The sequence below is a fragment of the Amblyomma americanum genome, chromosome 11 (assembly GCF_052857255.1).
Source record: "Amblyomma americanum isolate KBUSLIRL-KWMA chromosome 11, ASM5285725v1, whole genome shotgun sequence".
Lineage (NCBI taxonomy): Eukaryota > Metazoa > Arthropoda > Arachnida > Ixodida > Ixodidae > Amblyomma > Amblyomma americanum.
This window is the reverse complement of record NC_135507.1, coordinates 27,241,403-27,256,017: the sequence shown is the minus strand read 5'-3', so window position 1 is coordinate 27,256,017 and position 14,615 is coordinate 27,241,403. Positions and strand designations below refer to the sequence as shown.

General features: G+C 43.3%; 1 protein-coding gene across 1 annotated transcript in view; it reads left to right on the top strand.

Moving 5' to 3' along the window:
* LOC144109934 (metal cation symporter ZIP14-like) overlaps nucleotides 1–13,338 on the top strand; it is a 28,433-nt gene extending 15,095 nt beyond the window's left edge. Inside the window, exons 7-9 of the mRNA XM_077642704.1 lie at nucleotides 650–837; nucleotides 1,579–1,635; nucleotides 3,147–13,338. Of these exons, the coding sequence (XP_077498830.1) occupies nucleotides 650–837; nucleotides 1,579–1,635; nucleotides 3,147–3,341 (440 nt within the window). The 3' untranslated portion in view covers nucleotides 3,342–13,338. The remainder of the gene's footprint in view (nucleotides 1–649; nucleotides 838–1,578; nucleotides 1,636–3,146) is intronic.
* The last annotated feature ends 1,277 nt before the right edge of the window (nucleotides 13,339–14,615 follow it).

Genomic DNA, 14,615 nt, shown 5'->3' with positions numbered 1-14,615 from the left:
ACCAGCCATCACAGTGTTCTGCACCATACCTCTACAACACTCTTTCCACCCTTCGACTCCAACTGGCGACCGCCGTTTCCCTATCACTGCCTGTTGCCTCCCAGTTTCCCTCTCCACTTTCCTCCTGCCCCCTCACTTCCTCCCCTCTCCCACTTGCTCTTTCCCTCTCAACTTCGCACACCTCAGTTGTGGTTTTCCTTTTGCCTCCCACCCTCTCCCTCTTCCCTCTCTTCACTTTGCATCCTCTCCACCATGGCTTCACACGCCAATGCCAGACACATTTTGTGATAATGAAGGCTCTAATGCTAACGCATTGACAGAGAAATTAGAAAACAGAATACAGGTTGAATGGTAGAAATAGAAAAGGAAAGAAACAGGACAAGATAGGATAAAATTTTGGGAAAGAATGTGAACCCATCACGTTAAAAAAAGCAGTAAAGAGGAGGCCGCTGTTATTGAGACAAAGCAGCCTTAGTGCCGTGTGCTTTGGCTATCTGCCCTGCAGGGAGTATCATAAGCATTTTTTTCCTAGAGTTCTTGGCATTGTCTAGCCAGTTGTACTCATTGTGACTGTTTTTTATTTTTCTCTGCCAAGAAAATGGAAACGCAACCGATGTAGGGTCTTCAACTGAAGGTGCGCTGCATGCAGGTGACTTTGCGGTGCTGCTGAGTGCGGGCATGAGCACGCGCCAGGCCGTGTCGTACAACTTCCTGTCGGCGCTCACGTGCTTCCTGGGGCTGGGCGTTGGCATTCTAGTAGGTGACCTCACCGAGGGGGCGCCCCACATCTTTGCCCTGGCTGCTGGCATGTTCCTGTACATCTCCCTGGTTGCCATGGTAACAGCTCTTGATAGATGAGCCTTGGTCAGCTTTAGTCAGTGTTTCAGGAATTCCCTGAGGTGAAGCAGTTTAAGTATGGGGAGTGATTGTTCATTAGACTGCAAGTGCTGATATATGGCAACAGAGGAAACCTGCCCATCTTTCTCCAATCTTCCCAGTCGAAGAATAGTTCGTCTTGCTTTCAGGCTCAAACCTACTTGCTATACCTGGTTAGCATGGGTGGATGTTAATCACTCAGATGGACGCTAATGAGTAATAGTTTGCTTGATTTCAATTGGTTTGGTTTAAATGATGAAAGAAGGCCGTGGGCAAAGGCTGCCCCTCAGAACAGTCTTGCCTTGTAATCAACATTATTGCCTTTTGTAGCGATAGCTACATTACGGTAGCATTTCGAGCCTTCAGCGTGGCGGCGCCGCCACGCTGTCACGTAGTTGGCCACGTGGTGCGGAGCAGCTGCCGGTGGCGCGGCGCCGTGGCTGATCACATGGTTGGTCACATGACCAAGTTCCACTCAGCCAGCTGTAGCTATCGCGTCACTCCAGGTTTAACCAGAGCTAAACCACCGCCAATTTTTTAACAAACAAGGTTGTGACAGGGTTGTTAGGTATACTGAACTAAAAAAAAAGGAACACAAATTGAAAGTGGATAATGTTTGCTGACTCGTACATTTGCAAACGCTTACCTTTCCTAAGCTTCTTTAAAAACAACACAGAAGAAATGCCTTTTGTTTTTTCTTAGATGGGAGAGCTGAACGAGGCCTTGGAGGCATCCAGCAAGGAGGGCCTGGTTGCCACCGTGAGTTTCAGCCAATACAGCTTCTTGTAGTGACCACTGGATGTGCTTATCTTGCTTGGGATATGCCTGCTTTCTCAGTTCTTGCTGTCGTCAATGCATCTATCCAGGGTTTCTTGAAAATGCTGTGGCCATGTTACGTGTAGCTACTGCTATCTCATCTATACAGTCATTATGGTTAGAGAGTCATGAGCAGTCATGATGGTTAAAGGGCGCCAGGAGGAAACATAACACGGAGAAGTATGATGGGATGCTATGTTGGTGGTATGTCCTGTCGGGAGGCGTTTACAGCCGTAGCTTCTGACCAGCTCGGTCAACAGCTTAGCCCAACAGTAACAGCTTGCCTCAAGAGAAAGTTCTTGCAGAGAACACTTTCGCTGTTACTGTCAAATGGGTTGATCATTAGAGAAAATGTATGCCTCTTGCTACCAGGCCTTTGGAATGAAACAATCAACCTCAAAGGCTGTTGCCATATCTGCGCAGCTGTCTGTGGTTTAACGACATTGACTTATATGTTATTTGATTGCCCCTCGTGGAGTGTTAGCCTGGGGTACTTAGCATTGCACAGCTAAGTACCAAACAAAGAGGAAAAGCAGTCGCGGTCTCTTCACATGCAAAAACAATAGTTTTTATACCAGACTGCAGCTGTGACCCGGACTGGCCATAGCAGTTGCGTTTCACAATGGGTGTGTCCGTGTCGAGAATCTAGTGCACACTAAACGATTGCAGGTCATGCAAAGTTATCAGAACTGCTCTGCATTTCAGTGTTTCTCACATCCCTTATCTTGCCTTGGAGGCTTAAAACACTGCCTTTTGTTGTGTGACTGTGGGTTCAAAAATAACGCTAAGTCGAGTATTAGGAAAGCCGCCATTTCATTAGGGCGTGCACCTTTTTTTTTTCCGATACCATCATTTCATAAACTTGTTGCACCCAAATTCTACAGGACAGGATGCCCTCGAATTGAGCGTTTTTTTTATTTGTCCGGTGTTGAGATCGTGTTCACGGATGGCAATTGTTCGGATAGCGATAATGGGTTAATGTCCATCTATGCGGAATTGGTCATGCTCTCCATTCATAGGTCCCTAGGAGTCTTCCTAGCAACCTGGCACCGTGTCAGGTAGGAGCTTATTTAATTGGTTAGAGGCTGCTCGGGCAGAGCAACCTGGGTTGCAACCCAACCCAAGCTATCCAAGTCCCACCGATGGCAGCACCTGCCATAGAAGGGCAGTGGCAGATCGCTTGACTATGTATATATATATATATATATATATATATATATATATATATATATATATATATATATATATATATATATATATATTGGGCAGGTTGCCCACTACTCTATGGGCAGGCCCTGTCGCAAAACAGGCAGACAGACAAGCACAATGGCTAAATGCAGGAAATGGTCACTATAAGTGCTAGCGCAGTAAAACATGAAACAGATGCAAAACAAAATACCACAGTGATGTAAAGTAATGAAAAGCACTTAAAAATGTATTTTTTCCTTGTGCAGGTGAAACTGTTCCTGCTCCAAAATGTTGGCATTGGGGTCGGTGTGGCCTTGCTGTTTGTGATGGCCAAGTACAGCGAAAAGATAAACTTTGAGTACTTCTCCAGTCTACCGCAAGGCATGAGTCTGGCGGCTGCGTCGTATGGCGGCGGCATTCGCGATGACTCCAAGGCCGTTTTTGGAGGAATGGGCATGTGAGCTGTCCGAAATGCCCTTGGGTCGCCTTGAGACTGTGCATGTGTGGGTTTCAGCTGACTAAGACTGTGTATGCCAATTGAGGACCACGGAATGTGCGCAGCGTCTTGTCTTTGCAGCCTTTTGCTGTGATTGTCCAACCTGGTTTGGGATTTGGGAACCAGGCCTGTTGGAACTTTGTTTAGGCATAGCACATAGAATTTTCAAATCTTGTCGCAGTCATCAGCCTGGTTAGCAGCATTAAGAATTGGGGCAGTGGCAACTTTAGGCTTGGTGCTCACTTGAAATTTTTGCTGGAGGGCTCAACCTGATTTGTGGTGCATGAACCAGGCTAGCAACAACCTGTTTTAGGAAGTTATACATCAATTATATCAATAGTATATAAATAATACATAGTTATATAGAAGTTTGTTACGTAAAAGGCAACTTAAGTGGTGAGATTATGTGTTTACACTTTCATTGCCTGAAGGGTTTTTTCACTAAGTGTCCTGGTATGAGGAAGCCAGTTGGCAAGTGTCAGGGAAGAAACCTTTCTGGACATTGTGATGCGACGTCATCACTACACAGGTTTGAAAGTGTTTGCAGATTGTACAGACGTATTAATTTGAAGAATTTTTGTATTGTTGTTTACTCTATTTATTTTATATACAACATACATTTGCTTTGGAAGGCAATGAAACATATGGTATCCTGTCAACTAACATTTGCACATCTAGTTCTTTTTTTTTGCCATGTCTGTAAGTTTGTTATGGGAGAGCAATGCTATGAGGGCAATGCTATGAGCCTTTTTATTAATCTGTTTCAATAGTTTTATACTAATGCAGGTTCGACTTTGAAATTTGTTCATTCGTTTGTACGGTGCATCCTTTTAGTACCAGGTAAGATGACCTTTGAGCGATAATTATCATGTTTGGTTAGCAGTAGTAGTTTGAGGTTAATGACATAGCAGAAACTAAGTAAAGCTTGTGTTCAGGCTGGTTGGTTTTATACCAGCGGAGTCATTTGCGAGCGCTGCATAGTTATGACAGATACTGGGACCAGAATGCGCCAAACAAAATGTCGTATGATGTAGCTTCAAGATCTAAAACAAAAGGTAAAACGTATGATTTAAAATATTAACTGCTGCTTGAAACCCAGCTGAAGTGATTCAAGGATGTCCATGTCTCCAAAACAATTTAAAATTGTAAATGAGTGCCTCATTTCCAAGTAAGAATGCCGGGAGAAGTGGGATGTGGGTTTACTGTTTTATGGTCCATGACTTAGTTATCTGCTTTCTGTATTACATGCCCACTTCCTCTGAACGAAATCAAAGCATTGTCCTCTCTGTGGCCAAAGTTTTTAGGTAGTATTCAGCTCGGCCGAACTGTTTTGCAAGTTCTTGACAAAGTTGATCACTCACGTGGGAGACTGTCCCCAAGCTGCTTTCTGTGAACCTTTACAGCTCTCTACACCAACCAGACACCCACGCAGCTGTGGAATGAAAACGTGGCAGCGAAATCGGACTTAGTGGGAAGGTGGTCAGTGTAAAAGCTAAATGTACAACCAATACTTCTGATGCAGATTTGCCGCATCACAGTGCATGATTGCCTGCGTATTTTTTCTCTTATCTACAGCGCAGTGGAAGGTGCGGGGGGCTTAAGGCTAATCTGGCACTTTTTCGAAAAATTTGATTTGATGATTGCCTTACATTCCTTGGACTGGATTGCCTCTGTTCGGTACAGCAAATTGTTTTTCAAAGTACCGAGTGGAACTCTCTTAAAATAGGAAACTGCAAACTGGGGCTGAAACACCGAACTGTGCTGATTCACAAAGAAAACCGCGAAATACGGGGACAAACGGAAACAAACACGACAGGACCAGCGCCAACTTCCAACTGAACATTATTTCGCGTAAAACCTGCCTTTCTGTAAGCCAACATGCCGTAACAACCGTGCAATCAGGCATTCGCAAAGTCACGAAGCCAACGCATGCCGTACAACAGATCACTGAAAGAGATCTAACACATGAAGCATGATAAGTAACCACGTAACACATTTTATTATGGCCATCCAGAAGAAAAACCCAAACGACGTGAAGAAAGATATAACAAGCAGCTCTACACAAGTATGAAAATCAAACGATCATGACCTAGCAAACCCTTAACAACCGAAAACTATACCACCGCATGAGGAGTGAAACCAGGTGACCAACAAGACACGTGGAAAAAAGTGCAGAATGAAGATTTAAGACCAAAGTCGCGTCAAAGGTAAAAAAAGGCGAAAGGCGTGATGAGTGCAAAAACCTTTAACAACCAGAACTGGTCAATCAGCAGCCGTATGAATGATATCCGATGACCAACAAGAAACATGAAAAAAGTGAAAAAAGTGGAAAAGTGAGAAAGAGGCTCGGACCAAAGTCTGCATCAAAGGCATAAAATGCGAACAGGAATCCGCGCAAACAAAGGCGCATCATCAGAAAGAATTGAAGGGAGTGCACGACAAAACGATAAGCCTACAAAGATCCTTCTAGCAAAGTGAACTCCTCGTCGCTAAGCGTAATGGATGGCTTGCTGACGCACCTGCTCCCTTCTTTCCTGATATAATAGGCTTCCACCACCTCTCTCTCAAATCTGTCCTTTCCACTCCTCAAGAAGATAGTTTTGTCCAACTCAGGACGGCAATTCCTGCAAGCTTTGCAGTGATCCACTAGGAAGCTTCGTTCATTATTTCGCAGATTTCGGCAGTGCTTGCTGGCACGCTCATTGAAACATCGACCTGTTTGGCCAATGTAGATGAGCCCACAGCTTAAGGGAATCTGGCAAACAACCCGAGTTCTGCAATGTGTGAAATTCTTTTGATGTTTGAGAGTTCAAGCTGGTTGTTTTTCTCGGCTATTCATGGCGCAAAGCCTAGAAAGTTTGCATGGGGCTGAGAATGCGACCTGAACGTTATGTGTGCCTGCTATTTTCTTAAGGTTGTGCAAAACCTTGTGAATGTATGGTGCTACCGCCACACGGTTGCGCGAAACCGGATCTCTGCTTTGAGGACCTTGCTTTAACTTCTGCAGAATTGCTTCACACACGGAAGAAACCATACAAGAGGGATATCCTGCTTTTTTTTAACCGCTGAACTTGAGCGCTGAAACTTGACGAGGCCATATGGGGGCATGATTTGTTGAAAGCTGCTTGCAAGGAGTTAGAAACAATCGCCCGCTTCACGAGCTTCGAATGAGCACTGTCAAACGGGAGCAAACCTTTCTTTGAACACAGATTATACATCCAACACAAGCCATCCTTAAGAAACAATATCCTAAGATCCAGGAACTGGAGTTCACCATTTGTCGGGACCTCTTTTGGTGAAACTGAGACCTTGGCTATGGTCTGAGAACAAGGACATAGTCCGTGGGACTGCAGCGTCTATCTCATGCTCAGAAATATCCTTCAGAATAACCAAGAAATCATCAACATACCTGTGTACAGAAACTACGCACGGATCAACAAGGTGGCATCTGATGTCGGCTCCTACAGAGGAGAGAAAAATGTCACAAAGAACGGGTGCTACAGAAGAGCCAATGCAAATGCCCTTCTTCTGAACAAAGAACTTTCCTTCATACATAACAGCGGTCAAGTCGAGGTAAAACTCCATCAACAAAATGAAACTGTCAACGCTCATTCCTGCTGCATTTTGAAAACGGACTTTGCCGGTGGACTGGATGGTTCCCCTGACAGCCCTTAAGTCTTTGGTGGGGAACGGAATAAAACAGCTCTTCAGTGTCAATGTCAGTGGAGGACCCTGTGTAATTCTTGGGGGGCAATGTCTCCAGGTGTTTTAGCACCTCGCACGAACTTCGCACAATGAAAGGGTCATCGCCCACCAAGGGATCCCAGGTGGATTTCAAGGTAGCGACTGATAGGACGTTGCCACGTCCCCCTTTCCGAAACGATGGCGCGCAGCGGACAACCAGGCTTGTGGGTCTTCACGGCGAAGAAAACTTCGAGAGCCCTTCCTTTCTCTTCCTGGGCCATATTCTTTATGACCTCTGGGTGCATGTCTTCAAGGATCTGCAGAGCTTGGCTTTTTTGCTTCCGCACTTTGAACAGCACCTGTTTGAAGTTTTTATGAATTGCAGTTAAAGCTTTCTCACGAAATAATCCGGATGGCATAACTGCAAAGCCACCCTCTTTGTCAGCCTGCAACACAATGAGGTTGTTGTCTTTCAGAATACTTGCCGAGTACGAACAATGACTCTGCTCATGAAACAGCTGGAACAACTTAATACAACCTATTTGTTCAAGTGGATGTACCAAACAGTGTCGCCTCTAGGAATTGCCTGAACTGTGACTATGTAGACGGAAAGATTTAAAATCTATTTCTACGGAAATGAAATGCCAGCTGGCTGCGAAACTTATTTGGAAGGAAACGGGACAGAGAGGAAAACCTAGAATTAAAATTAGAATCATGAGCATTGAAATACACCCAGGGTGTCTCTTTAAGGGCTCCTCAGCTGTAGTGGCTAACTCGGTGTTTATTGCAAGTGAATCCCTCTTTGATCAAGATTCTTTCCTGATACGTTTCATTCAATCTCAGCTGTGAAGCGGCATTAGTAAAGATGTAAAGAACATGTGAGAAATGCAGAAGTTTGGCTTCAAGTGCACTGCGGTAAACCTGGCACTCGATCTGGTGACACGGCAAACAAGTGCAGGTTCCGATTTCCAAATTTCTGAGTTTCCATTTTCATCGTCATCATCAGTCTGACTATGTCCAGCAGTGCGCGCAGTCAGGCTGATGATAATGATGACATTTAATCCCTTTTCTGCCTGGAGAAGCGACCAATATAGTGCCAGTATTACAAGAACATTTTTTTACAACCAGCTCGAGAGAATATTTTTTCTGCAAAAAAGAAGCCCCCCCCCCCCCCCCTTTTTTTTCAGAATTGCATTAGGGCATCTAGCATTAAATAACGACTCATTGATAATTTATTAGAACACGTTCCAACTATTGTACTCTAACACACTCAGAAATTGGCTTGCATTTTTTTTTTATCTCGAGTTTTTATCTCTTGAGCGGTGGCCTGGTGGTTGAGCAGCTGCCTCGCATGCGGCAGGTGCGGGGTTCGATCCCCAGTGCTGCCGGGTACCCACCGGTGATACAACGGGTACAAGCTTTCCCCTGGTCTGGTGCTCGTCTTCTTTAAGGTGAAATGCTTGGGAAATGGGTCTTTGACCCCACTTTGTGTAGAAGGAAAAAACACCTTGTGCTGTGGCGCTGTTAGGCTCCAGATGCCTTTGCGCCATAAAAATTCGCAGTCATCATCATCTCGAGTTTTGTGAGAATGTGGAGTGTGGCTGGAAGATGCACGGACACATGGGGCTCTGAATATTTCTGGCAGCACGCAAAAGTGCATCTTCATCAAAGAGTCACTGCTGTCAGTTTCTGATCAAAACAGTGCCACTATTGTTTTGTTGACAGAGCTCAGGACCACATTCTTCTGACGGGGAAACTGCAGAACAAAATACCTATCGCCACCTATTGGGAAGAGTTGTAACTAAGAATAAAATGAGTGTAGGTTGTCATTGGCTTCCTGTGAAATGGGTGTAATAGATGGCACAACATAGGGGAAAATAGGATGAAAAAAAAATGCAGAAGGGCCTGGCTTTCTGTTGGCACTCTTTCAGCATTTTTGTGTGTGTGTTTATGCCACTATTTAGGACAATAGTTGATGATACCAGTCACTTCCCAGTCAAATACCAATCATAAATGGTGTCGGGCAAAGTGAGACAGTCACTGTGCCATTACTTATTGCGTGTTTATAAAAGAGGCACTAGGAAAATTGCATTGATAACAGGTCAATAGCAAACACCGTAGTAATCTTTGCTGATGACGTTGTGCTACTAATCAATTCAGGGTAGAAATTGCAGTGATTAAAGGCCTTCTGAAGAGGTTTTAGAATTCAATGAGTTTAAAAGGCCCGAATGTATGTAACAGGCAGTTAAAACATAAAAAATCATATTGCCTTAGCATTTGAAATGGCGACTTCGGCGTTCAGACTGCTCTGCAGTGCTCAACGACGGGCAGAGGTCTCGATAATGGCGTCACATACGACGGTGGTACATTTCCAGCGAAGAAACAGTTGTTTCATGAAAGAAAACCAACGCCTTTGAACGTGAAGCTCACAAAGCATTGTTTAACGGCATCGAACAACGCGTGTAGCAGCATGCAAACGAAGACAGCGGACACCTGGAATCTCGGCGATAATGACGTCACTGGTTATTTCCTCGCTCCATCCCAACGCAGTGAGGAGAAGCCTGAACATCGTCGTGGTTTTGTTCGACATTTACGTCAGCATTTTAAACGCTAGTGCACAAATATTTTGCATGCTTTCCATAGAAGCTCTGTAGGTTAGAATTCTTGAATAACCTCGAATTTCATTTCAGCTTCCCTCTAAGAACCTAACTTGCAAAGTGCACTGACAGCATTAGAAAGTAATGTTAACTAAAGTAATGCACTGCAGTCTGGGAGTAACTGTTTACTGTAGGTGGCCAAGTATAGGAAGCAGCAAAAGGAGGCATCTGTATAGGCCAAGTAGGAACCATTGGCTCTGCCCATAAGTGCATAATAAGGAGGGTAAGATGAAGTGGAGTGCACTTGGCCGGCAAACTCGGGTCATGAAAAGCAGCTTGTGTGTATTCAAGAGGAAAGCAGCTATCTTGCCGGTACTCACCTGGTAGATTTAGGGGCTAACAAACAGGAATTAAATTTAATTTGAGATGGCAGAGCTAACTACGGAAGGAAAAATGATGGGAAGAGGGCAGAGCACATAGGAGTGAGTGCACAACTCGCTCAGTTTTAGAGCGCAGCTCCTAGCCACCCGTTCCTGCATTCCGCATCGTAGTCGTCGGCATAGCGCGCCGCCTTCACACGCCACCTGCCACCACTGGCAGGTGCCTGTGTTGAGCTGTGCTCAAATTTTGTATTACCGACTATTGTAGTTGTCTATTGATTTTCCATATACTGGGCTACTGGTTAATTATTTCACGCTGTGTTCATGTTTGAGAAGTTCTGCGGAGCTCCCGTAAGATTCATGAATACAGGCCAGGTTGATGTTGCCAAGCTAGTCAAGAAATGCCATGGCAGTTCCATTTTGATGAATTATTCTTGTTACAGGTGCCACTCTATGGGAGTCGAATGCGTTTATACTCATTTATCCTAGTTTTGTGTTCTGTTTGATTGTACTTAGCAGATTTTCCTTTTTGGAGGAAGCCTGGTGAATGCTGTGTCTAGGCAAGGGAACACGAGTGCTTAGTTTTGGCAGCCTCTGTTATGGCACTGTCACTGACTAAAGCTATCACAGAAGTGACCAAAGCATTATCGCTTGTATTGAGAGGGCAAGCATGGCACACTCGCTGTTGTGACTTGCGTTAGTGCTACTGAGAGGAGCTAATATGTATTGCACCTTTTGATCCCCGTAATGGGATCCCTGACAGCTGATGTCGAATGGCATCTAACAAGTTTTCATACTGCATCCATTTCTGCTGCAGGTCCTTGGTGTGCATGTACACTTCGAGTTGTACGCGCTTGAACATTAATGACTCAGGGTACATCTTGTACATTGTTGTACATTGTGTCTGTTCAGCAGTTTCAGGGTTGCAGCTATTTTCTACCATGGGAATGATGCAAGTTATGTTTTTTTAGTTGTCCGTTTCGTATTAATGCCTTTTGACTTTATAAAGTATGTAGCCAGTTCAGAGCTCTTTAGTCAAGCAAGCCAGAGGACCTTAACCTTTAAGTACTAGATTTAAAAGTGCGGAAGGGGCTAGTTATTATTCGAATGTATATTTGACCATCTAGTATATCTTACTAGCTTCCATTCTTTTCTTGTTGCTGAATGAACTAATTAATTTGCTGAATTAACTTAACTAGAGGACAAGAAGATGAAACGATCTAGTTCAGCAGTTCTCGTAAAATAGGCTGTAGGTTAAGAAGTCTTAGCATCAGCAGTTTTTCAAGAAAGTCGTAGGCAAAGCAGCCACATTCAGGGCACTTAAGGGTTTGGTTTTTAAAGACAGCACAATGCTTTTTTGTAGCCTAGTCTGGATGTGCTGAATACAGTTTCACTACCTGTAGGCGGATGTTACTAACAAGTGACATGGTCTCGGGGAAAACATTGCATTTGAAGTTGAGAATAACAGCTGGATTTATTAAAGAGCTCTGCGTGAAGCCACTTGTCTTGCTGCATTTGACTTATAAAATGAAGTATATAATTTTTCAAGTGCTCTTTTTTTTTTATTTGTAACCAGAGAGAACACCAAAGATGGATCATGACATTCTGCATTTTGTATTTTGTTGAGATTGATGCAAGTTTTATTGATATTTCATGGTTGTTCGTCTTATTGTTTCTTGACGCTTCCTTGTGAGAAACCAATGAATTCTTTGTTTTGTTTTTCATAGTAACTTCTTGTTTTGAGTTTCTGTTCATTCATTGCTTTGGCCATTCTGCCATACATGTCAGTGGTCATTTTGACACTTTTTTTTTACTTGAATGACATTGTGTTCCCATTCGGCTAATTGTGGTGCCTTGTTGCCATTTCTTTTTTTGCTTTCTAGTGCTATGGCTTTTACCATAAGCATGTGTCAGCTGCTGTCAAAGTTAACATCCGTTGAATGGTTTCAAACACTGTGTGGCCAACAAGTTGTAGAACCTGCAAAATCTACACAGTTAATTTATGCACTTGGTATGTTTTGAGGCTCTTAGTGTGGAGTACCTTGACTACTAAGTTAGTTGGTGCATATTGGAGCAAAGTAGAAAAAGCTTCCATGAAGTTCATGTGAAAATTCTCATTAAGGTTCAACTGCTAATTTTGTCGTATTTATTTGCATAATGAATGCACTTTTTTTCTAGGAATCTCTGGGAATTTGAGGGGTGTGTTCATTATGCGAAGTAAATCAGTTGTAAAAAATTTTAAGCGATGACAACAGGGCAGGAAGCAGACCAATGGAATAACCGCTTCATCCTGTGCAGCTCACCTTCAAATTAAAACAAAAGGCATTCTTCAGCACGGTTTTCATGCTTGAGAGCATAGTCATCGATTGTGACCTTAAACCCACATGTATGACCTGCATGGCAGCCCATAATACTGTCCAAAAAGACCAAAACTAGCATTCACTCTAGCATAGCTCACAGAATTCTGCGTGCAGCCTAACTGCAACAGTTTGCAAAATGCTTAATTCTGCAGACAGAGCAAGGAAACCGTTGTGACCACGTGTGGTTTCTACTGGTTCCTGGATTCCTCATGGAACATTCTTATTGACAGTTCATCCCGTAATGTGGGGTATAGTAGTCTTGATATTCAACAGATGGCGCTTCACAGTATTGCATAATTGCATCGCTAGCATTCGCTTTCATCATCACCACACTGCATGCCAAAAAGAAATTGGTGCATTTAGTATGTGAGAAGGAAAAAAAAAATTGTACTTTTTAACAGTCACTATAGGGGATGCATTTCATTATGTGAGGAAATACGGTAGTATCAGAGCTGCGCTCTTATAGTTGTCATTTAGAGCTCTTGTAACAAAGAGCGATAGCTTCACAGCAGCACATGTGGCTCATGACTAAATGACAAATCGCAGCTCTTGCACGAAGAGTACATATTCCTTCGATCACCATGAATGACTGCCATTCCCTGTGGTAGCATTTCTGTATGTGCCTTACATGACTTTGTGCCTAAAGTGTACATAGAGTGATCTGTTATATACCATATTTGTCGATATGTGCAGCTGTTTCTGTCTTAGTGGCATTTGACTTTTTTTTACTTGTTGTATGTTGTATTGTTTCGAATTTGGCCTTTTTGTTCATGTGTATGTTGACATTCCTTGGCAAAGTCTTTTTTTCCACTTATCGCTTTAGTGCTAAAACGTGTAACCATGTGCCTCTTGATCATGTAAGCAGTAGAATTAAACAGAGCAACATTCTGGAGCAGTAGCCCCTGTGATATTGCCAGTAATTGTTGCATGACTATGCCTCAGTTACTTGTTTTGTACTTCAAGGTCGTCATTTCTATTGGGCCACCTGTGCTTATACAGAACTTACGTACCCACATAGCGAAGCCAGCTGTTCACGCCTTCCTGGCTTATCTTGCGTCGTAGAAGTGTACAGTGCACTGTTGGACATGAAAAACGGTAGGGTGGGGTTGTTTTTGTTTCAGCTATGACGTCCCTATGCTCACATGTTTGTTACCCAAGCCTTGGGCACAGATTTTGTGTTTCCAACTGCCAGGCACATGTTGCGTGCAGCTTGTCATGATACAGACTGCTCTCGGCTGTTGCCTCCCCCACCCCATGCAATGCATTGGTTTCTGGCACCCACTGCCAGTTAGAGGGTTGTGTAGAGGCACAGACATATCATTGGACTGTGTTCTTGTGGAGTGGACACTCTTGACCACTTAGCAATAAAACATTGATGCTGTGATATGGTTTCTTTGCCTTTTTTTCTTTCAAGCATTTACCACCGTTATTACATATCGGGTTAGGTATTGCAATCTGCAGTATTTGTGAAAAATTTCCAGCAGCCGGACATGGTGGTGTTGTTCATGTAATGGATGGCTGTCGAAATTTTGATCATTTGTTATCTTTATATGTCTTTGCTGATAGCAGGGAAGAAGGATCTGCAAATGTTTTTCTCCGGAAAAAGTGCCTGGAGCACAAAAAATTCACCACAAAGAGGTCGACTCCGTGTTTACAAGTACTATTGTTTTTGCCAGATATGGTTGCTAAGAACTGGCAATATATTACAAGGAGAGGCCTGCAAATTTATTCAGAAAATGTATGACTGCTGTGGAGACTACCCAGTTATTTTTGGTGTCCTCCAGTTGCATTTTTCTTTTAAAAATCTCAGATGGCACACTAAGTTTTTTTGCAAACTTTGGAGGTTTTTTCGTCAAAAGAAATAAGCAATAACCGATATTAATGGTGCATTCTGCAGAAACTAATTTACCAAGCAATGTAGAGTTCACCCGCATGTACTTAACAGATAAGGAAATATTGGGCAAACTTCAGAAAGCACACAACCACAAAAACATTTAGTGGCAATAAAAAAACAATCCTTAATATCCTTACCTTCTGTCTGGATAATGTAGACTATACATATATTCATAAGCATTAAAATCTGGTCCCAAAATATTGCTTATGTAGTAGATGAAGCGCCTCGAAAGAGACCCTTTGTTTCCCACATTACATTTTTCGCCTACCTTCCTTGGTTATGGTGAAGGACTTGAAATCCGTAGAGTATGTTCAATTATTCTTG